This window comes from Phyllostomus discolor, chromosome 1 (genome assembly GCF_004126475.2).
Source record: "Phyllostomus discolor isolate MPI-MPIP mPhyDis1 chromosome 1, mPhyDis1.pri.v3, whole genome shotgun sequence".
Taxonomy (NCBI): Eukaryota; Metazoa; Chordata; class Mammalia; order Chiroptera; family Phyllostomidae; genus Phyllostomus; species Phyllostomus discolor.
The window spans coordinates 90,468,177-90,496,007 of NC_040903.2; the positions used below are offsets into that span (position 1 = coordinate 90,468,177).

At 37.3% G+C, this 27,831-nt stretch overlaps 1 protein-coding gene across 2 annotated transcripts; it reads left to right on the plus strand.

Annotated features, from left to right (window-relative positions):
* On the plus strand, positions 1–27,831 carry ADH6 (alcohol dehydrogenase 6 (class V)). Of its 2 annotated transcripts, XM_036026154.1 has the most exons (10): positions 76–92; positions 2,623–2,724; positions 4,349–4,431; positions 4,652–4,784; positions 19,030–19,117; positions 19,227–19,443; positions 20,543–20,803; positions 22,258–22,393; positions 25,268–25,406; positions 26,079–27,831. In XM_036026154.1, exons 3-10 carry the CDS (start codon positions 4,354–4,356, stop codon positions 26,101–26,103), a joined length of 1,077 nt encoding a protein of 358 aa, XP_035882047.1. In that variant the 5' UTR covers positions 76–92; positions 2,623–2,724; positions 4,349–4,353; the 3' UTR covers positions 26,104–27,831. The 2 variants fall into 2 exon arrangements, with proteins under 2 accessions (XP_028362317.1, XP_035882047.1); XM_028506516.2 differs by lacking the exon at positions 4,349–4,431 and having other exon boundaries at positions 1–92.

Genomic DNA, 27,831 nt, shown 5'->3' on the forward strand with positions numbered 1-27,831 from the left:
AGTAGAAGTTATAAACAGAATCTTCCCTTCTCAGTATATTCACTTGTGGCAAGAAGACCACAACGAGAGTCAGCATGAGTACTACAGGGAAAGTAAGTACAGTTTTCTTTATGTCATGTCACAGTTTGTGTCAACTTGTGTGCTTGTCTATCTAATAACACCTCATCTTCCAACTCGTCTCTGCACTCCTGAAGGAGAGACTGTCTTAATCTTAGCTCCTCTCCTCCTTTTCTTTTACTCCCTTTGTGTATTTTACCTTTCCTCAGTTGTTTTAGTCCTTTAATAAGCAATATATCAAGCCCTATATCAAACTTTTCAGAGTTGAGGATATATCTCCTCCTTCAAAGATTTCACAGAGAGAGAGAGAGAGTAATTATAGAAAGGTGTGCAAGTGTTTTCTACAGCAACAGCCTAGGGAACTTGTTGCTGGTGGCCCCACCTCTACCCCCAGGTATAAGTAACTAAGTCAGTAAGTTTAAGGATGGGGCTCAATCCCATGCATTTCTGACAAGTGAACAAATACTGACTTTGCTGGTCTGGGACCATACTTTCAGCACTGTGGCAGACTCCGGTCAGCAGAGTCCGCCTGTTGTGGCTGAAAGAGAAAATAAATGCATAGGCAACAGCAATCCTGTGGAGAAAAGGGGGAATGGCACAACAACTGCCTCAAGGGGAGAGTGTCTATGAGTGCCTTGGCCACTTTCTCAACAGGAGAGCACCCTGACCCTTGCCTAGACAGGCTTTTATTGTTTTTCTTGGGTCTTACATCAGAGAAAGATTTATTATCTATCACATAGAATATTATTGTCTACATTTTAGGTGCAATCAAGGAAATAAAAATAACATGCAGAGGGGAAGCTGAGGGAGGTGAGCTGATTAGCTCTGTCCTTGGATGAATTCACACAGGCTTTGGAAATTACCTTGAAGATAGACAATACACATTTCTTGTTTCAAACTAGGGTGATGGACTTTAAGCAAGAGCAAGTCATAATAGTCAGTATGCATTTTCTAGGCCTAATTCCCACAGGAAAACTTGTTTTAAATGTCTGGCTCCTGCCCACCACTTTGCTTCTGTAGGTTTTCCATACAGAGCTGAGTCACACTTGCCAGACTGAAACAAACTGGTCCTCTACACAGCACCCTGCTTTGCCATAATGCCCTGCTTGTTTTGCTAAGACTTCAAAAACATTTTTGTTAAACAAGCAGTGGAAGACAGGAACAAAATTTATACTCTAAAAATAAAGTACCTTATATTACTAAAAAAAGAGTGTGCAGGGGTACTAAAGGAGAGAGAGAGAAGTGCTCCTAAACTGGTTAGCCTTTCCAGAGAAGGGAACACTTAGCATAAGGGAGAAACATAGGAGAAAGAAAAATATTCCATATGAGAATCGATAGCCATGTCATTTTTAGGTAGGGGAATAGCATGGTCAGGATTATAGTTCAGATGGCAATGATATACAGAATGGATCTTAAGGTGATGGACCCAAGCCAGTTAAAAGGCAAGGTGAGGACCTGGACCACACAGTAGCAGCAAAAATGGAGAAGAGGGGACAGATTCCAGAAAGTTTTAGATTGTAATGAGGTAAAAATTAAGGCTACTTCCCAGGTTTATTTCTTGGGTGAATGGATTAGTTACATGGCCACTCACTGGAATAGGGAGTGCGGGCTGTGGGGCAGATTGTGAGTTATGTCCACCACTGTAGAAAGGGGTGGGACAGGAGGAAGAAATAATGATGTGTTCATGTGTTGAGTTTAAGATGCCTGAGGACTTTCTAATAGCAGATGAATAAATGAGTCTAAAACTTAGACAAGTCTATCCATAGATACAAACTGTCAAAGTCATCTACATAAAGGTAATAATGAAATCTATAAAAATATAGAGACAGGGGGAGGGTAAGAATAGTATGGGAAATGTAGAAGCTAAAGAACTTATAAGTAAGACACATGGACATGAACTAAAGGTGGGGAATGTGGGTGGGAGGGGGTGTGCAGGGTGGAGGGGAGTGAAGAGGGAAAATGGGACAACTGTAATAGCATAATCAATAAACTATATTAAAAAAATAGGTGAGACCACATAGGAAGAAAATGTATAGTGAGAACACTGGTGGACTGAAATCAGAACCCCTAAGAACTCCCTTGCCTCCAACAACCTCTCCAACCTGAGCCTGCCTGTCACCACCATTTGATGAATTGCTACAACTAGATGTTCTCAATTCCCTGCTCCATAGCATATCCCTCCACCCACAAACTGATTCTTTTTCACACCTGAGATCACAAATAGCCCTCACAACTGCAATTCCATTCCTACCCTGAAGCAGCCACTGTACAACTTCATCCATGGCAAGATCAAAAGTATAACTTCTATCCTCCTGATTGTGTAGTAGCATCATGTAAATATAATTAATATTGCAAAACCAATTTGAATGAAGAGACTGATAGTACAAGGAAAGTTGGACCGGGATCCAAGAGGCTACACACACTTAATATATTTAAGCAATGACTTTTTTCCCCTTTTGGTTTGAGTGTGGAAGAACTGGGCTTAACCTTCTAAAATCCTTAAAACAAGAATCCATCTCCCAAGCCTAAGCAGTTTCCCTTTCTTCCCCATCTTCTCTTCCCTAGGTTATCAAATGCAGAGCAGCCATACTGTGGAAGCCTAATGCACCATTTTCCATTGAGGAAGTAGAAGTGGCCCCACCAAAGGCAAAGGAAGTTCGCATAAAGGTAAAAACAAAAAAAAACTTTTTCACACCAAAAACCAAATTCAGAAAGGAAACTGCATGCTGTTCTATTTCCTCTTCATGAAACACTTCCATTTGTCTCTAAATCCAGCCAGAGAAAACACTAGGGAAGTATGGAACAGGCTAAATGACCAAAGGATACTTCCTCACAGCTGTAGTACTAAATACTAATTAAAAGAAGTTTCTACCCTGAACCATACTTTAATCTGTACTTTTTAAATGTATTACATTCTTCATGATATTTAAGTTATCTTGAAATATGATACATGAAAAATTGTTTGATTATAGATAAATCAAGCCTAAATCCTAGAAAGCCAGGCTAGGAATACCTGTTATTTTACAGATGAGAAAATTAAAAATCCACTGAGGTCTAGTGACTGGTCACACAGCTAAGTAGAGTAAGAACAATTTGCCACAACCTTGGTTACCCATTTGGAAGCACCTAGAATCTTTGAAAAATGCTGATAACTGGATCCTACACCTGAGCGTTCTGAATTTGTGATTTAATTGGTCATGAGAGTTTTTAAATCTCCCCCAGGTGATTCTAACAGGGACCACCAGACCAAAACATTGTTCACCTTATTTCTAGTTCAGGGTCCTCTTCTCAGAGTCTTCTCAGCCTGCATCCCACAGAGAGTGCACAGGAGACTGCTTGGCTATCTGCATTTGTTCCTCCACACAGGGTCCCCACTCATGCAGCCATATTGAGACACTGACCTAAAGGTATACAACCACTATCTGACAAGCTACAAATTTGAATCTCTCACCCCTAAATTTTAACAAGATACAGAACCTGAGTAGAACAGAAAATGGTGGGCACTGGAGAGGCTGGGTGGACTAGAGCCGCTAGCCATATTTAACTATATGATCATGAGAAACAAGAAAAAGCATGTCTTTGGAAAATTCAGCTATGCACATGATAAATAGGAGTACTGAGATGAAGACAAAGTCCACTTGATGGATTTCTAGATCCATGAGGTCTGGCTGCTCTTCCTACAGTTGAGTTGTAAGCAATTTTATAGTATTTTTTCAATAATCCCTCTTTTATATAAGCAAATTTCAAAAAAATTCAGTTCTTTTTTTATCCTCACCCAAGGACATTTTTTTTCCTTGCTTTTAAAGAGACAGGAAGGGAGAGAGGAAGGGAGAGAGAGAGAGAGAGAGAGAAACATCAATGTAAGAGAGAAGCATTGATTAATTGGTCTGGGATTGAATCCTGGACAGGGGGATTGTACCTGTGGGATTGAACAACCAGGAATCGCTCACACCCATACCAGGGATTGAACCCACAACCAAGGCATGTGCCCTGACTAGAATCTAACTTGTGACCTTTACAAGATGACACACAACCAACTGAGCCACACCCATCAAGGTGGATGTCAGCGTTTGTTAACCGCTGCTCTAGAGTGCCTCCATTTTAAATGGTCTGGCTGACTTACAACAAACGTGGAATTACAACTTGTACCAATAACACAACTATAAAGCCCTTGTGCAAAATAAATTAAGGCTTCAATTATAACAGGAGATAGTAATGTCTTTTTTTCTCTTGTGTTCCATTTCCTTCATTACTATATTTGGTCTTTCTCCTCCACACTCCCACCCACAAGCTCCAATGAAGTACAAAGTAAGATCTTTGATGTCACACTGTGGTTTTACAATTGTCGCTTCTGAACTCATTCTGACATTCCCAGTAAGTTTCAAAATCATTATTTATTCTGGAATTAACAAATGAAAAATATTGCATTGCTTTAAACAAATTATTGACACTTATCTAGAAATAAAACTAAGAAATAAATGCATTAGTATTAACATGGCATATCAAACTAGCAAAAAGGTTTAAAATATTACCAATTCTAAAACACCTCTAGCTAAGACAGAGAAAACTGTATTACTCTTTGCTTTCCATACAGATTGTGGCCACAGGGCTCTGTGGTACAGAGATGAAACTATTGGGGAGCAATACCCGTTATCCCATCATTCTGGGCCATGAAGGGGCTGGAATAGTCGAGAGTGTGGGAGAAGGAGTGAGCACCGTGAAAACAGGTATGAATTGGCACCTGGAGTTAGGAAATAGCAGCAACTTAGAACCTGCATCAGGAAAATACAAGATAAGGTGAAATAAAAAGTGAAATTTTGCACAAGAAAAGGAATAATTATACATGATATAAAATACTAAATGTATTGCCATATTTTTTGGAGCATAAGACACACCTAGGTTTTAGAGAAGGAAAATAGGGGAAAAAATTTGAAGTAAAAAATGTGGTAAAGTATTTAATAACATAAATAACATAATATTTCACCAATGTAAATATAAACAGAACACAACAGCAGCATTAACAATCATTATTCCTTCCAAATTGGGGGGGGGGGGGGGCGGGGTGTGTCTTATGGTCTGAAAAATTCGGGACATCCTTCACATTATATTTTGATATTAATAAGAACAAGAAATAGAATGTACTGAAACAGAATCTGAAAGTGTAAATGAGACAAAAATTTACCAAAAAAGAGGTAAACTGTTGAAATGAAGCATATGATAAATAGGTAAACACAATTGGAACCAGCTACAGAAGGAGCCTGGAACTGGGCCAAATATACACATAGGAATTAAAATCAGGGTTAGGTTTGCCTTTGAAACTTGAGGAGGAAAACATGATTATTCAATAAATGACACTGAAACAAGTGGATAGTCATCTAAAAAAAGTTAAGTTGCATTCCTTATACTAAAAAATAATGATATATGAATTCAAGAATTAAATGTGGAAAGTGAAACCATAGAAGTGCTATAAAAATCCATAAGAGAACATTATTTTATTTCAGAGAAGCGAAGAATTTTCCAATAGTTTATTTTTCATTGTATTTTTTCCATTACTATTAATCACCCTTGTACCCTCTTCCACCTCTATCCACCTCCCTCCCCCTGCAATCACCACATTGTTGTTCATGTCCATGATTATTTTTCTTTTCTGCTCAATCCTTCCACCTTCCCCGCAACAGCCCTCGCCAGAGCCGTCAGCCTGCTCTCTATCTCTGAGTCTGTCTCTATTTTGCTTGTTAGTTCAGTTTGTTCATTCAAGTCCACATATTAGTGAGACCATATGGTATTTGTCTTTGACTGGCTTATTTCACCTAGCATGATATTCTCCAGTCCCATCCATGTTGTCACAAAGGGTAGAGTTTTCTTCTTTTTTACAGTTGAGTAGTATTCCATTGTGTAAATATACCACAACTATTTTATCCACTCGTCTATCGATGAACATTTGGGCTGCTTCCAGATCTTGCCTATTGTAAGTAATGCTGCAATGAACATAGGGGTGCATATATTCTTTTGAATTAAGTTTCTGGTTTCTTCAGATAAATTCCCAGAAGTAGAATCACTGAGTCATAAGGCAGTTTCACTTTTAACTTTTTGAGGTATCTCCATACTGTTTTCCACAGTGGCTGCACCAGTCTGCATTCTCACCAACAGTACGAAGGGGTTATACTTTCTCCACACCCTCGCCAGCACTTGTTGTTCGTTGATTTATTGATGATAGAAGGGAAGGAAGTTTTAATCAATAAAAAACCCAGAAGGTGTAAATAATATATAAATTTGACAACACAGAAAGTTTTTAAAGTTCTGTTTATAAAAAATACCCTCCCAAAATCAACAAACAAATGACAATGGGCACATTTTTTATATATAAAAAATTTCTTAAAAGCAATTCAAAAAAAATAGCCCAGCAGAATAATGGGCAAAGAAAATATATATCTAGTTTGGAGGGAAAAAAATATGCAAATGCTTTTCAGCATGTATAAATGTGCTCAACCTCAAACATATGAAATCAATAAAAAATGTAAATACAATGGTAAAACACTATTTACCTAACAGATTAAAAAAGATCTAAAAGTTTGGTAATATGTAAAGGTTGGCAAGAGTATAGGCAACCAACTCCTTCATATCTTATTATTTTGAAAGTAAATTTGCACAACTTTAAATTTGGCAATATGTGACATCACTTATATGTACCTATTTTGGACACAATACTTCCAATTTTTAAAAAGTTATTCCATAGATATACCCATGTGTTAGCTTTTTATTACTGATGTAAAAAAAATCACTGCAAAGTTAGCAGCTTTGAATAAAACAAATATATTATCTCAGTTCTGTATGTCAGAAGTCTGGGGGGATTTTACTACATTCTCTGCTTAGGGTCTCACAAGGTCTAAATCAAGATTTTGGCCACCTCGGTTCTTATCTGGAGACATTGGAGGATTGAATTCCTTGAGGTTATAGGACTGATGAGCTTTTAGCTGAGCCGGCACTCAGCTCCTTGAAGCTGCTCACATTAGTTTCTGTATGGCCTCTTCACCCTCTTCCAGCCTCAAAGCAACAATAACACATCAAAACCTTCCCATGCTTTGAATTGCTTTGTCTTCCCATTCTGTTCTCCTCTTGTCTCCTGTCAAGGGCTCATTTGATTGCATTGGGTCAACCTCAGTAATCCAGGATACTCCCTATTTTAATGTCAATTGATTAGTAACTTTAATTACAACTGCAAAACCCCTTTTTCCATGTAACATATTCACAGGCATGATAACATATTCCATTTCTGAGGGTTAAGGTGGGACCATTTTAGAATTTCTGCTTACCATAGCCCACATGTGCACAAAACATTATTGCATTCTTATTTCTCATGTCAGAAAAAAAATTAAGACAGTAAATATGAACACCTATATGCCAAAAAAATTGAAAAATCTAGATAAAATGGATAAATTCCTAGAAACACAATCCTCCAAAACTAAATCAGAGAGAATCAGAGAATCTGAATAGACAGATTACAACTAATGAAACTGAAGCAGTAATCAAAAAACTCCCAACAAACAAAAGCCCTAAACCAGATGGTTTCACAAATGAATTTTACCAAATATTCTTAGAACTAACACCTCTCCTTCTCAAACTATTCCAAAAAATTCAAGAGGAAGATCCCCAAGCTCATTTTACAAGGCCCACATTATTCTAATTCCAAAACCAGATAAAACACTACAAAGAAAGGAAATTATAAGCCAATACCCCTGAGGAACATAGATGTTAAAATCCTCAAGAAATATTAGCAAACCTAATACAACAATGCATCAAAAATATCATACACCATGATCAAAAGGGATTTATTACAGGTATGCAAGTTTGGTACAATATTCACAAATCAAAAAGCATGACACAACACAGAAACAAAATGAAGGGTAAAAACCACATGATCATGTCAATGATGCAGAAAAAGCATTTGATAAAATCCAGCATCCATTTATGATTAAAGCTCTCAGCAAAATGGGAATAGCAGCAACATACCTCAGTGTAATAAAGGGCATGTACGACAAACTGTCAACATCTATTCAATGGGCAAAAACTACAAGTGTTCCGCTTAGGATCAGGAACAAGACAGGGGTGCCTGCTTTCACCACTCTTATTCACAGAACACTGGAAGTCTTAGTGACAGTGATCAGACAAGAAGAAAAAAAAAGCACCCAGTTTGGAAAGGAAGAAGTAAAACTGTTATTTTTTGAAGATGACAGGATACTGTATATAGAGAACCCTAAAGGTTCTGCAAAGAAACTACTAGAACTGATAAATAAATTCAATAAAGTAGAATGATACAAAATCAATATGCAGAAATCAGATGCATTTTCATATGCCAATAATGAACTAACAGAAAGGGAAGTTAAGAAAACAATCCCATTCAGAATTGCTTCAAAAATAATAAAATATCTAGGGATAAATTTAACCAGGGATGTGAAAGACCTGTACTTGGAAAATTATGATACTGAGAAAGGTATTGAAGCAGACACAAATAAGTGGAAACATATACCATGTTCATGGTTAGGAAAAATTAATATAATTAAAATGTCCATACTATCCAAAGCAATCTATAGATTCAATGCAATTTCTATCACAATACTAATGACATATTTTCCAGAACCTAAAAAAAATCCCAAAAAGAAAGAAGAATAAAGCTGGAGAAATCACACTACCTCATATCAAACTATACTATAAGGCCATAGTAATCAAAACACCATGATACTGGCATAAAAACAGACATAGATCAATGAAACAGAAAAAGAGCCCAAAAATAAACCTACAATTTACAGTAAATTAATATTTCATAGAGAAGGCAAAAACATACAATGAGCAAAGGATAGTTTATTCAATAAGTGGTGTTGGGAAATTTGGACAAATACATGCAGAAAAATGAAACTAGGCCACCTACTTATGCCAAATACAAGAATAAATTCAAAATGTATTAAAGTCTTAAATGTTAGGCTCAAAACCATAAAAATCCCAGAAGAAAACATAGACAGTAAAATCTCAGACATTTCTTGTAGCAATATTTTTTTCTGATATATCTCCTCAGACAAGGAAAACAAAAGATAAAATAAACAAACGGGACTATATCACACCTAAAAGTTTTGCACAGGAAAACAAACCATCAACAAAATGAAAAGACAACCCACTGAAAGGGAGAACATATTTATCAATACAGCTGATAAAGGGTTAATATTTAAAATTTGTAAAGAACTTATAAAAATCAACACTAAAAAACAATCAAAATAAAATATGGGCAAAGGACCTCAATAGACACTCCTTCAGAAAACATGTAGATGGCTAATAGACATTATGAAAAGATGCTCAATATCACTAATCATCAGGAAAATGCAAATTAAAACCACAATGAGATACCATCTCACACCTGTCAAAATGGCCATCATTGATGGCCATTAATAATGGCCACCATTAATAATGGCCATCGTTAATGGTCATCAACAAAAAAGTATTGGCAAGGATGTGGCAAAAAGGGAACCCTTGTGCATCATTGGTACAGATTGGCGCAGCCACTGTGGAAAGCAGTATGGAGGTAGCTGAAAAAATTAAAATTGGATCTGCCTTATGACCCAGCAGTTCCACTGCAGGAAATCTATCTGAAGAAACCAAAATCATAATTCAAAAGGATATACGTACCCAATGTTCATTGCAGCATTATTTACAATAGCCAAGGTTTGGAAGTAGCCCAAGTGTCCATCAGTAAATGAGTGGATAAAATAGCTATGGCACATTTACACAATGGAATATTTCTCAGTCATAATAAAGTAGATAATTCTACTGTTTGTGACATGGATAGACATGAAGGACATTATGCAAAGTAAAATATGCTAAGCCAGTTAGAGAAAGACAAATACCATATTATTTCACTCATATGTAGACTTGAATGAACAAACTGAACTAACAAGTAAAATAGAGTCAGACTCATAGCAGGCTGACAACTCTGAGGGGTAACGGGATGGAGGGAAGGAGCAAATAAGAAAAAGAACTCATGGACAACAGTGTGGTGATTGGGAGGGTGTGGTGGTGTAAGAGGGTATGGGAGAATGATGTGATGGAAAATACACAATAAACAATGAAATATTTAAATATTAGTGAAGAAAAAGATAGGAAATAACATAAATGTCTATAAATGTCCAGGAGACCAGGTAAATTAATTATGATATATCTATACAACAGGATATTACATAACTATTAAACAAAATGAAAGTGTGCTACATGTACTAAAACAAGAAATCTCCAGGATAGGTTAAGTAAAATACCAAGGCCTACTACAGGGTAAACAGAATGCTAGCCTTTATGTTGTTAAAGGAGTTATATCTCTGAAAGATACCATCAACTGAGAAGAGTGATTGTCTCTAGGGTGGGGGAAAGGAGGACTGGAGACTAGGGGCTAATTTTCACGTTTGTGTAGTTCAGTGTTACCATATGTCTACATTAGTTTTTTAAAATATATTTTATTGATTATGCTATTACAGTTGTTCCATTTTTTTACCTCTTCATTTCCCTCTGCCCTGTAACTCCCCTCCCACCATTATTCCCTGACCTTAGTTCATGTCCATAGGCCATAAATGTAAATTCTTTGGCTCTCCATTCCCCACAGTATTCTTAACCTCCCCCTGTCTGTTTTCTACCTACCATTTATGCTTCTTATTTCCTGTACCTTTCCCCCATTCTACCCACCTCCCATTTCAGCTGATAACCTTCCATGTAATCTCTATTCTATGAATCTATTCCTGTTCTAGTTGTTTGCTTATTTCATTTTTGTTTTTGGTTTTGTTCCTTTAGGTTCAGTTATTGATATTTGTGAGTTTGCTGTCATTGCACTGTTTATAATTTTTAACTTCTTCTTTTTCTTAGATAAGTCCCTTTAACATTTCATACAATAAGAGCTGAGTGATGATGACCTCCTTTAATTTGACCTTATCTGGAAAGCACTATATCTGCCCCTCCATTCTAAATGATAGCTTTGCTGGAGAAAGTAATCTTGGATATAGGTCCTTGTCTCTCATGACTTAGAATACTTCTTTCCAATCCCTTCTTGCCTGCAAGGTTTCTTTTGAGAAATCAGCTGATAGTCTAATGGGAACTCCTTTTTAGGTAACTGTCTCCTTTTTTCTTGCTGCTTTAAGATTTTAACCTTATCTTTAATCTTGGTAATGTAATTATGATGTGTATTGGTGTATGCTTCCTTGAGTCCAACTTGTTTGGGACTCTCTGAGCTTCCTGGACTTCCTGGAAGTCTATTTTCCTTGCCAGATTAGGGAAGTTCTCCTTCAGTGTTTTTTTTTTCTTAATATATTTTATTGATTATGCTATTACAGTTGTCCCATTTCCCCCTTCACTCCCCTCCACCCTGTACACCCTCTCCCACCCACATCCTCCCTTAGTTCATGTCCATGTGTCATACTTACAAGTTCTTTAGCTTCTACATTTCCCATACTATTCTTACCCTCCCCCTGTCTATTTTCTACCTACCATCTATGCTACTTATTCTCTGTACCTTTTCCCCCTCTCTCCTCCTCCCACTTCCCTAATGCTAACCTTCCATGTGATCTCCATTTTGTGGTTCTGTTCCTGTTCTAGTGTTGCTTAGCTTCTTTTGGTTTTGCTTTAGGTGTGGTTGTTAATAATTGTGAGTTTGCTGTCCTTTTACTATACATATTTTTTTAATCTTCTTTTCTTAGATAAGTCCCTTTAACATTTCATATAATAAGGGCTTGGTGATGATGAACTCCTTTAACTTGACCTTATCTGAGAAGCACTTTATCTGCCCTTCCATTCTAATAAAAGCTTTGCTGGATAGAGCAATCTGGGATATAGGTCCTTGTCTTTCATGACTTGGAATACTTCTTTCCAGCCCCTTCTTGCCTGTAAGGTCTCTTTGCAGAAATGAGCTGACAGTCTGATGGGAACTTCTTTGTAGGTTACTGTCTCCTTATCTCTTGCTGCTTCTAGGACTCTCTCCTTCATTTTTATCTTGGCTAATGTAATGATGATGTGCCTTGGTGTGTTTCTTCTTGGGTCCAACCTCTTTGGTCTCTCTGAGCTTCCTGATTTCCTGGAAATCTATTTCCTTTGCCAGAATGGGGAAGTTCTCCTTTATTATCTGTTCAAATATGTTTTCCAATCTGTTGCTCTTCCTCTTCCCGTTCTAGTACCTTTATAATTTGGATGTTGGAACGTTTTAAAGATGTCCTGGAGGTTCCTAAGCTTCTCCTCATTTTTTTGAATTCTTCTTTCTTCATTCTTTCCTGTTTGGTTGTTTCTTTCTTCCTTCTGGTCCACTGTATTGTTTTGAGTCCCAGTTTCCTTCCCATCACTATTGGTTCCCTGTGCATTTTCCTTCATTTCTTTTATGGTAACCTGCATTTGTTCACCTAATTTGCAACCAAAATCAAGCAATTCTGTGAGCTTACTGATCACCAGTGTTTTGAACTGTGCATCTGATAGGTTGGCTATCTCTCAGTCACTTAAAAGGATGAGTTCTGGGGCATTGATTTGTTCTTCTGTTTGAGCCATCTCCCTCTCTCTCTCTTTCTCTCTCTCTCTCCCTCTCTCTCTCTCTCTCTTTTGGCCTGGTTGCTCCTGTTACAGTGAGGGGCAAAGCCTTAGGTGTTCACCAGGGCTGGGCGCCCCAGTTGCTACATTGTGACATTGTATGTGAGGGTGGGCTCGAGAGGGAACAATGGTGGCTGCTCCATTCTGCGTGGGACTTCGGTCCCTTCTCTGGGATCCTGGGTTGCACGCTCTGCCCTGCTCCACAATCGTTGCCTCACTGGGTCTGCCAGCTTCTGCTTGTGTACTCAGGGTCCACCTGCTGCAATCTTGCATGCCCCAGATGCCTTATGTGCCCCCCGGATGCCTTATGTGCCCAACTCTCTCTGCTCTTCGTGCCGCAAGCCATGCCCAGCTGCTCGTCTCCACCCCTCCTACTGGTCTGGATGAACGGGTCTATTTCAACTTCTTGGCTGTCTGACTTCCATTCAGATAAATTTTCTGTCAGTTCTGGATGTTATTCTACCTCTAAATTGTTGTTGTTCCAATCTTGGTTGTGTGTGGAGGTACGGTGCATCCACCTATGCCTCCATCTTGGCCAGAAGTCCCTCCTTCATTGTTTTTTAAAATAACTTTTCAATTTCTTGCTTTTCCTCTTCTCTTTCTGGCACCCCTATGATTCAGATGTTGGAACATTTAAAGTTGTCCTGGAGGTTTCTAAACCTCTCCTTATTTTTTAGAATTCTTATTTTTTCATTCTGTTCTGGTTGAATATTTACTTCTTTCTTCTGTTCCAAATCATTGGTTTGAGTCCTGGTTTCCTTCCCATCAATGTTAGCTCCCTGTACATTTTCCTTTATTTCACTTTTCATAGTCTTCATTTTTCCTTCTAATTTTTTACTATACTCAACCCTTTCTGTGAGCATCCTGATTACCTGTGTTTTGAACTGTCCTTCTGATAGGTTGGCTATCTCTTCATTGCTTAGTTGTATTTTTTCTGGAACTTTGACCTGTTCTTTCATTTGGGCCCTAATATTTGTCTCAGAACACCTGTGATGTAGTAAGGGGTGGAGCCTTAGGCCTTCACCAGTGTTGGGCAACCCACATATGTGCTCTATAGCACTGTATGGAGGGTGGTCCAAGAGGGAACAATGCTGCTTGCTCAGTTCTCTGCCAACATTCAGTCACTTCCTCTGCTACCCACAAGCAAATTGGGCCCTTCTGGTGCTGATTCCAGGGGTAGTGGGTTTGTGTACATTCTAGGACCCTGTGGGGTTTTCCAGTGAACTATAGTTTCTCCTGCCAGCACAACTCCCACTGTTTTTTTCAGTCAGAGGTTTTGAGACTTTATTTCCCCATGCTGAAACCCTGGATTGTGCTGTCTGTTTCACTCCCCAGTTGTTCCTCCCACTTTATCTTCACACAAATGTGGGACCACCTGCTTCACCAGCCACTGCTTTGCTGTGAGTCCTCTCTGCTCAGCTGCCCATCTCCACTCCTCCTACCAGTCTGGATGAATGTTTCTTCTTAACTCCATGGTTGTTGGACTTCCATACAGTTCAATTTTCTGGCAGTTCTTTTTTGTGTGTGTGTTTTTAAATTTGTTGTTGTCCTTCTTTTGGTTGTGCAAGGAAACAAAGTGCATCTGCCAACACCTCCATCATGGCTAGAAGTCTCTACATTACTTTTTGAAAACTAAAAATAAATTTTAAATGAACCTAAATTCTACAAAGGATTTTAACTCAAAATATGAAATAAATTGCTCTAGTTTACAGTGATAGACAGTGGGGCAGTCACACTCCATCACAGGCTTTGCACACTTGGCTATTGTAAATTGTGCTGCTATGAACATTGGGTTGCATAGGTTCTTTTGACTTGGTGTTTCAGGATTCCTAGGGTATGGTCCCAGTAGTACAATTGCTGAGGAAAAATGCAGTTTTATTTTTAGTTCTCTGAAGAAATTCCATACTGTTTTCTGTGGCTACACCAGTGGCTATACCAGTCTGCATTCCCAAAAGTGTACCAGGGTTCCCTTTTCTCCACAACCTCACCAATACTTGTTGTTTCTTGATTGGGTTATGATGACCATTCTGACCAGTGTGAAATGGTATCTCATTGTGGTTTTAATTTGCATCTCTCTGATGGCTAGAGTTGCTGAACATCCTTTCATATATCTCTGGGCCCTCTGGATGTCCTCCTTGGAGAAATGTCTGTTCAGGTCCTTCGCCCATTTATTAATTGGATTGTTTGTCTTCCTGGAGTGGAGTCATGTGAGTTCTTTATATATTTTGGAGATCAAACCCTTTTCTGAGGTATCACTTTCAAATTTATTTTCCCGTACAGTTGGTTCCCTTTTCATGTTGCTGATGTTTTCTTTAGCCATGCAGAAGCTTTTTATTTTGATGAAGTCCCATTTGTTTATTCTTTCCTTTATGTCCCTTGCTCTAGGAGATATGTCAGTGAAAATATTGCTGCATGGAATATCTGATATTTTCCTCCCTATGTTCTTCTCTAGGACTTTTATGGTGTCATGACTCATAGTTAAGTCTTTTATCCATCTTGAGTTTATTTTTGTATCTATTGTAAGTTGGTGGTTGAGTTTCACTTTTTTTGCATGTAGCTGTACAAATCTCTCAACACCATATGTTGAAGAGATTATTTTTACTCCATTTTATGCTTCTACCCCCTTTGTCAAATATTAATTGACCATAGAGACTTGGGTTTATTTCTGGGCTCTCTATTCTGTTCCATTGATCTATATGTCTGTTCTTATGTGAGTACAAGACAGTTTGATTACAGTGGTCTTATAATACAGTTCGATATCAGGTATTGTGATCCCTCCTACTTTGTTTGTCTTTCTCAAAATTGGTTCAGCTATTCGGGGTCATTAGTAGTTCCATATACATTTTTCAAAATTTGTTCTATATCTGTGAAATGTGTCATTGGTATTTTAACAGGGATTGCTTTGAATCTATAAATTGCTTTGGGTAGTATGGACATTTTCATATTAATTCTTCCAATCCATGAACACTGTACATGCTTTCATTTATTTGTATCTTCCTTAATTTCTTTCTTCAGTGTTGTGTAGTTTTCTGAGTATAGGTCTTTTACCTCCCTGGTTAAGTTTATTCCTTGGTACTTTATTTTTCTTGTTGCTATAGAAAATGGGAATTTTTTCTAATTTCTGTTTCTGATATTTCATTGTTGGTGTACAAAAATGCCTTTGATTTCTGAATATTGACCTTGTATCCTGCTGTTTTGCCAAATTTACTTACTAGATGAAGTAATTTTTCGGTGGAGTCTATAAGATTTTTTGTGTACACTATTATGTCATCTGTAAACAATGACAGTTTTGCTTCCTACTTTCCAATCTGGATGTATTTTATTTCTTTTTCTTGTCTGATTGCTTTGGCTAGGACTTCCAATACTATGTTGAATAGAAATGGTGAAAGTAGACATCTTTGTCTTGCTCTGGATCTTAGAGGGAAGGCTTTTAGTTTTTGCCCATTGAGTATGATGTTGGCTGTAGGTCTCTCATATATGACCTTTATTATGTTGAGGAATGCTCCCTCTCTTCCCACTTTGCCGAGTGTTTTTATCATAAATGGGTCCTGTACCTTATCAAATGCTTTTTCTGCATCTATTCATATGACCATGTGATTTTCGTCTTTGCTTTTGTTTATGTGATGTATTACATTTGTGGATTTGCTAATATTGTACCATCCTTGCATCAAGTGGGATGATTCCCACTTGATCATGGTGCATAATCTTTTTGATGTATTGCTGGATGTGGTTTGCCAATACTTTGTTAAGGATTTTAGTGTCTTTGTTCATCAGCAATATTGTCCTGTAGTTTTCTTTCTTTGTCTAGTTTGGGATAAAGAAAGAGGATTAGGGATTGCTGGCTTCATAAAAAGAGTTTGGGAGTCTTCTCCTTTTTGGATTTTTTTATTGAATAGTCTGGAAGAATAGGGCTTAGCTCTTCCTTAAGTATTTTATAAAATTCCCCAGTCAGGTCCAGGGAGTTTGTGTTCTGGGAGTTTTTTGATTACTGCTTCAATTTCATCAGTTGTTGTTGATCTGTTCAGGCTTTCTGCTCCTTCTTCATCAGTTTTGGAAGATTATGTTTTTCTAGAAATTTGTCCATTTCACTTAGATTTTCAAATTTCTTAGCATATAATTCTTCATAGTAATTTCTTACAATCCTTTGTATTTCTGTAGTATCAGTTGTAATCTCTCCTCTTTCATTTCTGATTGTGTTTATTTGGGTCCTCTCTCTTTTTTTCTTGATGAACCTGCTTAAAGGCTTGTCGATTTTGTTTATCTTTTCAGAGAACCAGGTCTTGGATTTATTGATCCTTAGAATTGTGCTTTTAGTCTTTATGTTGTTTAATTCTACTCTGACTTTGGTTATTTCCTTCCTTTCACTTGCTCTAGGCTGTCTTTGTTGTTGTTCTTCAAGTCCTAGTAGGCATAGGGTTAGGTTGTTTATTTGAAATGTTTCTATCTTTTTTAGGTAGGCCTGTATCACTATGAACTTCCCTCTCAGGACTGCCTTTACTGTGTCCCATAAGTTTTGAACTGTTGTGAGTTCATTTTCATTTGTTTCCACAAACTTTTTTATTTCTTCCCTAATTTCATTCTTGACCCATTCATTATTTAATAGCATGCTATTCAATCTCCATGATTTTGAGTGTTTGGGGGTTTTTTCCCCCTTGGGGTTGGTTTCTAGTTTCAGTCCCTTGTGGTCAGAGAAAATGCTTGATATGATTTCAATTTTCTTGAATTTGTTGATGTTTGTTTTGTGTCCTATCATGTGGTCTATCTTTGAAAATGTTCCATGTGCATTTGAAAAGAATGTGTATTTAGCTTCTTTGGGATGAAAGGATATATATATATATAGCCCATTTCATCTAGGGCATTGTTCAATGCCACAATATCTTAGTTGATATTTTGTTTGGAAGGTCTATTCATTTTTGACAGTGGGGTGTTAAAATCCCCTACTATAATTGTGTTGCTGTAAATATCTTTCTTGAAGTCCTCCAAGATTTTCTTTATGTATTTGGGTGCTCCCATGTTGGGTGCATATATATTTACAATGTTTATGTCTTCTTGGTGGATTCTTCTCTTGAGTATTATGAAGTGACCTTTTGGGTCTCTCTTTATGGCCCTCTTTTTGAAGTCTATTTTGTCTGATATGAATATTGCTACCCTGGCTTTTTTCCCCCTGTATGTTTTTTTGGAAAATTTGTTTCCGGCCCTTCACTTTCAGTCTGTGCAGATCTTTTGTTCTGAGGTGGATCTCTTGTAGGCAGCATATGTGTAGGTCATGTTTTCTTATCTATTCAGCTACTCTATGTCTTTTGATTGGAGCATTTAATCCATTTACATTTAAAGTTATTGATAGGTACTTATTCATTGCCATTTTACTGCCTTTGTATCTTTATCCCTCTCTCTTTCATTCTTTTTCTTTCTTTTCTTAAAGCAGTCCCTTTATCATATCTTACAGAACTGGTTTAGTGGAGGTGTATTCTTTTAGCTTTCTTTTGTCTGGGAAACTCCTTATTTTGCCTTCCATTTTAACTGAGAGCCTTGCTAGATAGAGTAGCCTTGGTTGCAGGTCTTTGTTTTTCATTACTTGGAATATTTCTTGCCATTGCCTTCCGGCTTGTAGCAATTCCATTGAGAAGTCAGATGCTAGCCTTATCTGGGCTCCCTTGTTGTTTTATTTCCTGTCTCTCCCTTGCTGCCTTTAAGATTCTCTTTTTGTCTTGGAATTTTGCCATTATAATTATCATGTGTCTTGCTGTGGACCTCTTTGTGTTCTTCTTGATTGGGACCCTCTCTGCCTCCTGGATTTGTGTGACTTTTTCTCTCATCAAATTAGGGAAGTTTTCCATAATTGTTCTACTTGTTCAAGCAGGTTTTCTATCCCTTGCTCTTCTTCTTCTCCTTCTGGTATCCCTACTATATAGATATTCTTATGTTTCATGTTGTCCTGCATTTCCCTTTGAACTCAATATCTGATAGTTGACTTGCCTCTATTTCACTGAGCATTCTTTCTGAGGATTCCTCCTTTCCTTTCATTTGGGGTTTGTTTAGTTGTCTTCCCTTTGTTTGTGAGACTCTTCTTGTTAACCTCTGCTTCTTAAATTGATCTGTTCTGACTCCCTGGGTTTGTGGTGTGAACTTCTATGGTAGAAGACCTGTGAGATTCAGTGGTGCACTCCCCTCGATCTCCTGAACCTGATGCTCTTGTGATGCTGTTTATGTTGGCTCTCTGGTTGTATTTGGATTTTGATTGTCATTAGTTCCTTCTTTGTTAGATTCTTCCCTCCAGCTGGTTGAGTAAGGGTCACTCTGCCCACCACATCTTGTATGCTGTTGTCTCTTTACTTTAAAAGATAACATGTCATTCAATGATTTTTTTTCTCTCAGGTGATAAAGTTATCACACTCTTTCTACCACAGTGTGGAGAATGTGCCTCTTGCCTTAATTCCGAGGGCAATTATTGTATGCAAATCAAGTAAGTTTTCTAATATTTTCTTTCTGAAAAATTAATTCAATGTTTAGAAGGAATCTAAGCTTTCTAATTCAAAATAAAAATTTTTGTTTGTTTTTTTGTTCTATAAAAGACAGTCATTCACTAACCTGATGTCTGACGGTACCAGTAGGTTTACCTGCAAGGGAAAACCAATATACCACTTTGCTAATACAAGCACCTTCTCTGAATACACAGTAATAAGAGAAATCTCAGTTGCCAAGATTGATAAAGTTGCTCCTCTGGAGAAAGTATGCCTAATTAGCTGTGGTTTTTCCACTGGGTATGGTGCTGCAATCAATACTGCCAAGGTGAGAAGCATTTATACCATTTATACATGAAATTCTTTGTATATGTTTTTGAAATTCCTTGTGTATCTGGACCATATCTGATCATACAAGCTGAGGAAGGCTCACAACCCTGCCTTTGAACATCCTTGAATCTAGTCATCCTATACCCTCTTCAAAGTCTTCCCCATTCTCTCTTGGCCAATAGTAAATGACAAATTATGTTTGAATGCCATTCTCAAGTTGAGACATCATGAATTCCTGGGAGTTAAACATAATACATTTACAAAATGACTGTGTGCCCTTCCACACTTCAGTTCAGTGTAGGGATTCAGCAGCTAACAAAACTCATTGACCCTCTATTCTGTTGTATAATTAATCAGGTGGTGATTAGTGCTCATAAAAAAAAGAGTAACAAGACCAACTGACAAAAAAGGTGGTGATGCTATATAGAACAGACTGATCAAGCAATGCCACTATGACTGAGTGGATTACTGTTATACTTCTGTTTTGGAACATCACCTAGTCCTGCCCAGCTCCATTCTTTAATTGCCTGTTGAATTTTGGTTCTTTATCTTTCCCAATTTCTTAGTCCCAATGCTATACCCAGAGAGAGGATGGAAGGAATTCCATTTAAATTAGTCTCATTTGAGACCAAATAAAAAATAAGCCTTTGTACCAGACAACTGTACTTGAACAACTTAAAAATGTGAAAAAAATTAAGTTAAATTTTTTTAAAAAATAAGCCCTTGCCTTCGTAAGATGTTCACAGAAAAAGAGAAAGAAAGAGTTGCAGGAAGATGGAGATGGTTTTAGAGAACTCAAAAATACCTGAAATTAAATAAATACTGTGCTAAATAAGCCTGAAGATTCAATGAAAGTTCATTAAACTGCTTCTAACCATGCTAATTCCTGGGTTTAAACTCTCTATTTTCAGGTAACTTTTTGCTCCTCTGGCAAAAAATATCCCATATTTAGAAATACCTTGAGAAACTACAACTTTAGTTGTTTCATTTGAAAATATACTTTGCTTATGTATAAAATGGTGTACACAGAGTTGGTCTTTCCAAATGAGTAAATGTGCATGTTTTCTTTGCTTGTTTTTATGCTTTTATGTGCTCAGGTAACCCCAGGCTCCACCTGTGCAGTGTTTGGCCTCGGAGGAGTCGGCCTCTCTGTGATCATGGGCTGTAAGGCAGCTGGAGCAGCCAGGATCATTGGGGTGGACATCAACAAAGACAAATTTGAGAAAGCAAAGGAATTGGGTGCCACTGAGTGTATCAGCCCGCAGGACTTCAAGAAACCCATCCAAGAAGTTTTAGTTGATATGACAGGTGTTGGTGTAGAATTTTGCTTTGAGGTCATTGGAAATCCAGAAATGATGGTATGTGATCCTATGGAGTAAAAATTACCAGTATTTCTACCAATCATCACTGTAGATTTTAACTAAATGAAAATTCTAAAATTTCTTCCACATTCCTTTTTTAATTTTATTGTGCCACTGACATCCCACTTGATACCCTCTGTCCACTCCTACAAACCTATTTACCCTATACACTGAACTCCTTATAAGGTTTCTTTTCCCTCTGTTCCATCATGCTATTCCTTCAAATAAGCAGACAACCTCTAACTGGCAGGACAGAAAGGCTTTATAAAGAATTCTCACTGGATTATTTCATAACAAGAATAAGCTCAGTAATTAATTTCCAGGCCAGAAGATTTAGACAAGATAAGGCCAATATTGGGTTAATGATCCTATAAAGCAATGAGCTTTGCACTTTCAGCAAAGTCTTTCAGGTTGGATCTGAGACGTTTCCAAGGAAAATATTTACCATCCTTGATTAAACAGATTCATTTCAAAGATAAAAAAAAAAGTGCTCTAACCACTGTGGCTCATTTTGTTGGGCATCTTCCCACAAAGCAAAAGATTGCAGGTTGGATTCCTGGTCAAGGCATGTGCCTGGATTGTGGGTTCAGTCCCCAGTCAGAGGCAGTGGTGTTTCTCTCCCTCTCTTCCTTCCTCCCTTCCCCTTTCTTTGAACATAAAAAAATAAATAAAATAATTTTAAAAAACTGAATTAAACTTTAACCAAATATAAATAAATAATAAAGAAAAGAGTTGTTGCTTTTCTGGCTAAACATGGTTATATAAGAGAATATAAATGGAGAAGAATTTATTTCACAATTGTAGACTTGCTTTCTTAGGGGATTTGTAGAAACAACGTATTATTGGGTTGCATGGCTCTCTCTTCCAGTCAGCTATATGAGGACTCAAGAACTGAATCCTCCAGTCTAGGTCCTTTCTTCAGTTTACAAAATCTTTTCATTCCTCACTACACATAAATCTCCTCTTCTGTTAAAAGATATAGGAAAACCTTTCTCATGGTCTTTCCCACAGATGATCTGGTTCTGATAAATAGCCTTCAAAAATAACTAATGGAAACATTAGTTTATTGCTTTGCTAATACATGATGATATACAAATATCCAATTGTACTTGTTGATGTCTAAAAGAACATGTCAACTGTAACCATCAGCATCAGTAATGGTTCTTATAAAAATTAGTAGCAGTAATAGTAGTAGTAGTAGTATTACTACCCTGTGTACCTTTAGTATTTTCATTTTTTAATGAAATGCCAGATACTATATATATGTGGCAGTATACAATATCTCATTTATGTTTCTGCATATCCTTATATGAGAAATGTTATTTGAATGAGGGCAGAGTGAACCAGAAAAGGTCACAGCCCATTAGCAGTCAAGCTGAGATTTAGACTTTGGTCTTTACCTCTGAAGTGCATGTCTTAACCCTGTGTTGTTTTTCATTGCTTTCCAACAGGCAGCTGCACTGGCCTCCTGCCATGAGAGCCATGGGGTCTGTGTTATTGTTGGGTTCTTGAAGTCTGGTGTCCAAATCAACATCGATGGCTTCTTGTTCTTATCAGGACGTACTTTGAAAGGATCTATTTTTGGAGGTATGGATGAAGTAGGGAAGAGTGGAAATCTGTGGGGGTTTGGAGGTGGGGTAAATAGAGAAATGTATCATAAATGCTTGAGAAGGCACATAAAGCAAGAGCTTTAGACTACAGTTTTGTTTCAACACATAAATATCCAAGATAAGCGGGTAGATATTTTATGTCTACAGTTGCTTCTTGGTAAGATTTTTCTCATACAAAGGTAGAAAAGAGACTTTTAAAAAGTGGTGAAGAAACTGGTGTCCAAAGTTTAATGCAAATTTAAAAATGAAAAAATGGCAAATTTATGATCAATAACTATACTTCACTTAGGTTATAGTACCTGCCAGCTGGGCTCTTTACAGGACAGAAGTATACTGAACCATTAGTAGTCATTCAACAATGTAAACCTCATCTGAAAGAAATGACTTGTCACTATACCAACTCAAAGATAGTAAACATAATGGATTCATGATTTTAAAAATACTACTGATAAAAAGGCAAATGAGAATTATTTTTCAAGAGAAAAAATTTATAAAATACTTTGATTTTCCATGTTTTCAATTTGTGTTAGAAATGTTTTTATAGACTTTGGAAGTCTTATATTAAAAGTATTTTGGGTGGGGCAGGGGGCGTGATGAGGGGGAAGAGACAACTGTACTTGAACAACAATAAAAAAGCGGGAAAAAAAGTGTTTTAAAAAGTTAAATAAATCTGCTTAGGGTCCTTGGCTTATAAGCAAGTCATCTGATATTTAAGAAGAAATGTATTTAGGCAGAGATTTTAGGCAATCTGAATTCTTGGGCACAAGAGATGAGAATTTGGAGTTATAAGAATTATTTGAGCTAGTGAGCTAGCTGTGGTCTTCAAATGTAGCTAATTTGAAGACCAGTTAGATACATTTTTACAGGTATAAAGAGCCTCACCCTATTCATTTACAAAAAGCAGGTAGAAGACAGAAAAAAAGTAATAATTCAGTTTAAACTATAATTTTCACCTCCCCCATTTGGGGTAATTTGACATGCCCATTGTTGTTTCCCTCTACTGTGTTTATAGACAGTAACAGCTGGTTCCACATACATATACTTAGCCAACTTTTATAAAATAAGATCACCAATATTCTAAGTAATCCTCATAAAGAAACTATTTTACCCACCACTTAAACATTCTTATAGTGATCATTAAGTTGATTTCTTCCTCTGGTTCAATATTTTCAATTAAGGATAACATTTAATAGATATTGAACAGGCCTGCTAAACTTCCTACAATCTACACGATGAAGAATTTTCCCACCCAAAATGCTATTAGTGGTCTTGTTAAGAAACACTGCCTAGCCTAGTCTGTAGTACTAGAGCCTTTCTTTTTAGATTATTTGGTTAAAATAAGAAACAAAAAACAAGTGAAAGTATTCCTTATATAGATATGAAAATGTTTTATCAGATGACAAATTGAAAAATAAAAACAGTCCTGACTGTTGTGGCTCAGTGAGTTGGGTATCATCTTATGACTGAAAGGCCACTGGTTCAATTCTCAGTCAGGGTACATGTCTGGGTTGCAGGCCAGGTCCCCAGTTGGGGGCATGCAAAAAGCAACCAATTGGTGTTTCTCTCCCTCTTTCATCCTCCCTTTCCCTCTCTCTAAAAATAAATAAATAAAATATTTTTAAATAAATAAACAAATAAAGCAAAGACAGTAGATCTTAAAGTATGTCATCACAAGAAAAAAATTATAACTATGTGTTGTGATGAATGTTAATTTAATAGTAATCATTTTATAATATATACACACATCAAATCATTATATTGTACAATGAAAACTAATACAATGATATCTCTAAACTTAGTTTAACAGTAATTGTTTCCCAATATATACATACATCAAATTATTATGTTATACAATTAAGATAATATAATCATATCACAATTTTTGAAAAAAGATAAAAACAAATAGAAAAATACACTAACCCTTCATGTTTTGACATATAACATGTTAGAATTATTGATAACATATAACAGAAACTAACTTACATGCAAAATATATTCATTGGAATAGTTTTAGGTAATTTTGAGGATAATTGGGAAGACTGAAGAATGTGGCCCAGGCTGATACCAAGAAAAGCGAATAATTGCCAAGATCCTGTTGCAAAATAAGGTGTTCAGGGCACTGTTGCCCCCTTGTACAATTACAGCACACTCACCCTTTCTGTAAACAAGCAGGTCACCAATTCTGTGTGGTGACTCACTGGGTATGTTGCTTAGCACAGTCCTAATGTAAAAATAGAAATTCATGAAAATTATGAAAGCAGAAAATACAATGCTAAGCTTCTGTTCACTTGGCTGAGCCCATCATTCCCTATGCAATTTTTCCTTCCAGAAAGCACATTTTACTCTTATCTTGTTTTGTACACATTCTTTTTTCCAAAAGCTGTTGCTGAGATCACTGCCATGGGAAAAATTCTTCTCTTCCCTTAAGATATTTGGCTCTTTCATGAAACTACAGATCAAACACACACACACACACACACACACACACACACACACACAATATCCTTCTTCTAAACTTTGAGTTGCTTCATTTCATGGTTCCCAAGGCTTCGGCCTTTGTTATATGTTAGATATAGGTTTACAGCTCCCCAGACAGTGCAACCTGACACCAAGAACATCCAACACAAGGTCAACAGTGCACTTGCTCTAAGTAAATCTCTGTAGTAGCAGGGGTCTCAAGACTTTCAGAAGAACAGCCTTCTATACAAGGTATACGGTTGGGACAGGCATTCTCCTGATGACTGAGAGGCTTCCTCAGTCAAAGCCAACACCTCCCGCAGTTAACCTGTATGGCCTTCTTGTAGAGTGACTCTCATGAATAGAATCTGTTGTTAATGTGTTCGGTCTCCAGGCTGGAAAAGCAGAGACAACGTCACTAAACTGGTTTCCGAATATATGGCAAAGAAGATTAATTTAGATCCACTAATTACTCATAATCTGAATCTTGACAAAATCAATGAAGCAGTTGAATTAATGAAAACTGGAAAATGGTAAGTTCCTCCAATAATTTTATGTGTGGGTGGGGTGAAGAGAAAGTGTGTGGGGGAGTCAGGGGTGGCAGGGGAAGGGGACATCATGGCTGGAGAAGCCACATACAGACAACAGAAGAAGGTTTCAGGAATTTGTAAAGCATCTCCTTTCCCTCTTTACTTTATTCCCAGCTTATAGAAAATGTAATCTTGAAAACATTTAAGTGTTCATCTACCCTTACTATTGCTATTTTATTTCCAATTTCACATTTTTATATGATGTATTAACTAGTGATGTTAGCTCATAAAATTTTAGCTCAAGTTTAAGTTCATAGCTTCTAAAGAGGTCATTGTTTTGTTCTATTTCATTGTTTAGTTCAATTATCCCTAGAATTCCAAATTCTGACACCTATATTTGGCCCACAAACTGAACACCAGCCATAAATTGCACACTGGCATTCCCCACAATGGTATAAGCCTGCTTAAATATTCCTTACCCTTGAAGCTTCGTGTCATTTTGAAAAAAAATCTCTCAACTGATTTAATCTGCCCATTTTTTCACATAATATAAAGAGAAAGGAGTCTAACTTACTTAGTGGCCTACAAAGTAAAAATTTGAAATCCAAAACACAAATGTTGCTTTGGAAATGTTTTAACTTACTTTTTTCTCCCCTTCTTTTTTTCTTTTTTCAGTATCCGCTGTGTCCTGATACTTTAAGTGCAGTGTAATGAATGCAAGATCTGCAGGATATTTCACCAACTAAATTGCATTCTGCATAATTTCCATGATTTAGAAGAAGTATCACACAATACTGTTGCTATTTTCTTGCCTTTGATGAATTTAGTAGTGGGCTAATATCTGACTTCTGTTCTCACCACCTCATCAAAATCTGTCTCATGTGACCCAATCTCACCCAGGGATACCCTCCCTTTTAGAGCTAGATCAAAGTTAATTTGAATCACTGAATTCCAAACACTTCAAACAACATAGTCACCCCCAAAATACTCACATTTTCATAGTTGTCTCTATCTCTGGGCCCATGTTTCTTTTCACACTATATTTCTCACCCCCATGATGATCTGCTTATTTCACATTAAAGAAAAAAACTCATCATTCATGAGTTTATTGAACATTCAGTTTGAAGCAAGCTGATAGAAGTGGAGGTGGGGTCTTTATTACATCAACTTAAATAAATCCCAGTTAAACACTAAGTATTTCATTCTTAATATTACTCACCCCAGAAAAACTTCAACTGGTATTTCACCTTATATAACCTAGCCTGAAACCACCACTTATAATATCTCTGTGGTACTCACCTCTTCTCTCATAAATTGCCAAAGGAACTTCAAAGTGTTCTTTAATTGGCCAGGACAATTCAGCTCTCAGCAGTTCATATTACCTGGCTTCATAAACAAGCCCTCTGGAATTCAACAAAAAGAGAAAATGGCTTGAGGGGAAGTCTTATTCATTGTTAGGATCTATGGTTCCTGGGAGGCAGCTGTGGTTTTAAGCAGTAAAACTGGCTATTATTCCACTCTGCAAGGAAAGAGAGGATAGTTGCATAGTTCAATATGAAGATCTGTCACAGAGTCTTTTCTCCAAGGGGATGAAAGAAAGACAAGATCCAGTAGTGATTTTTGGCATCCAATCCCTCTCTACCCATGCCCCAACCCCTCTGCCCTAATCTCTCTTAATTCTCCTAAAATCTGGGGTGAGATTGAGCCTTCTTGGTATATGGCTTCTTTCCTATCCCCTTGATATAGATAGAGTCTCTTTCTAACCCTCTCCCCCAGTACATACACCAGGAGCTCCCTTCCTATTTAAAGTCTCTTCTGCTGCAACTTGGGCTTCCCTACATCTAAAGCCACTGAATCAGACAGGGGTCCCATAAGGAAAAGATGATTAACTTAAATTTCAACCAATAATTTCTTTTTGCATCTGATGTGCTGTTTACTGTCAACACTTTGTCCAAACATAGTTGTCCTTAGGGCCTTTCCCCCTTCCACCTACAAATTTAAAAAATGGCTTGTACATTGATTTAATTCAACCTGCTATCTGTATTAGAATCAGAGAAGGGGCCTGGGTCCCTGTCAACTGCCACTACTGACTGCCTCCTCTCTGATTTATTATAAAGAGTATTTTGATGAAGACAGAGGGCTCAGGATAGGGTATGCCCTATCAGGGTTGCTCCTGCCAACAAGGATGAAGCACTTTCCTTCTCCATCTTCCCAAGTCTGAGCTGGAATTTCCATGCCCAACCCTGCTCTGCTCTTCTATTCCATGAGGGGCAGCCAGGGTGTGCTCCTACTCTGCCTGTCAAAATAACCTTATTAACAGTGAGGACTTGGAGAAGTCTTCAGGTCCTGGGAGGTCTGAGTTTGCCCAAAATTGTTTTGCTACAAACAGCATCCACACTCTGCTTCAATAAAGCATAATTCTTTTTTA

What these genes read in the sequence shown, in the direction of transcription:
- ADH6 (XM_028506516.2), top strand. An exon ending in AATTATTGTATGCAAATCAA is followed by an intron (nt 19,118 to 19,226) that starts GTAAGTTTTCTA and finishes GTTCTATAAAAG; the next exon opens with ACAGTCATTCACTAACCTGA. An exon ending in CTGCAATCAATACTGCCAAG is followed by an intron (nt 19,444 to 20,542) that starts GTGAGAAGCATT and finishes TTATGTGCTCAG; the next exon opens with GTAACCCCAGGCTCCACCTG.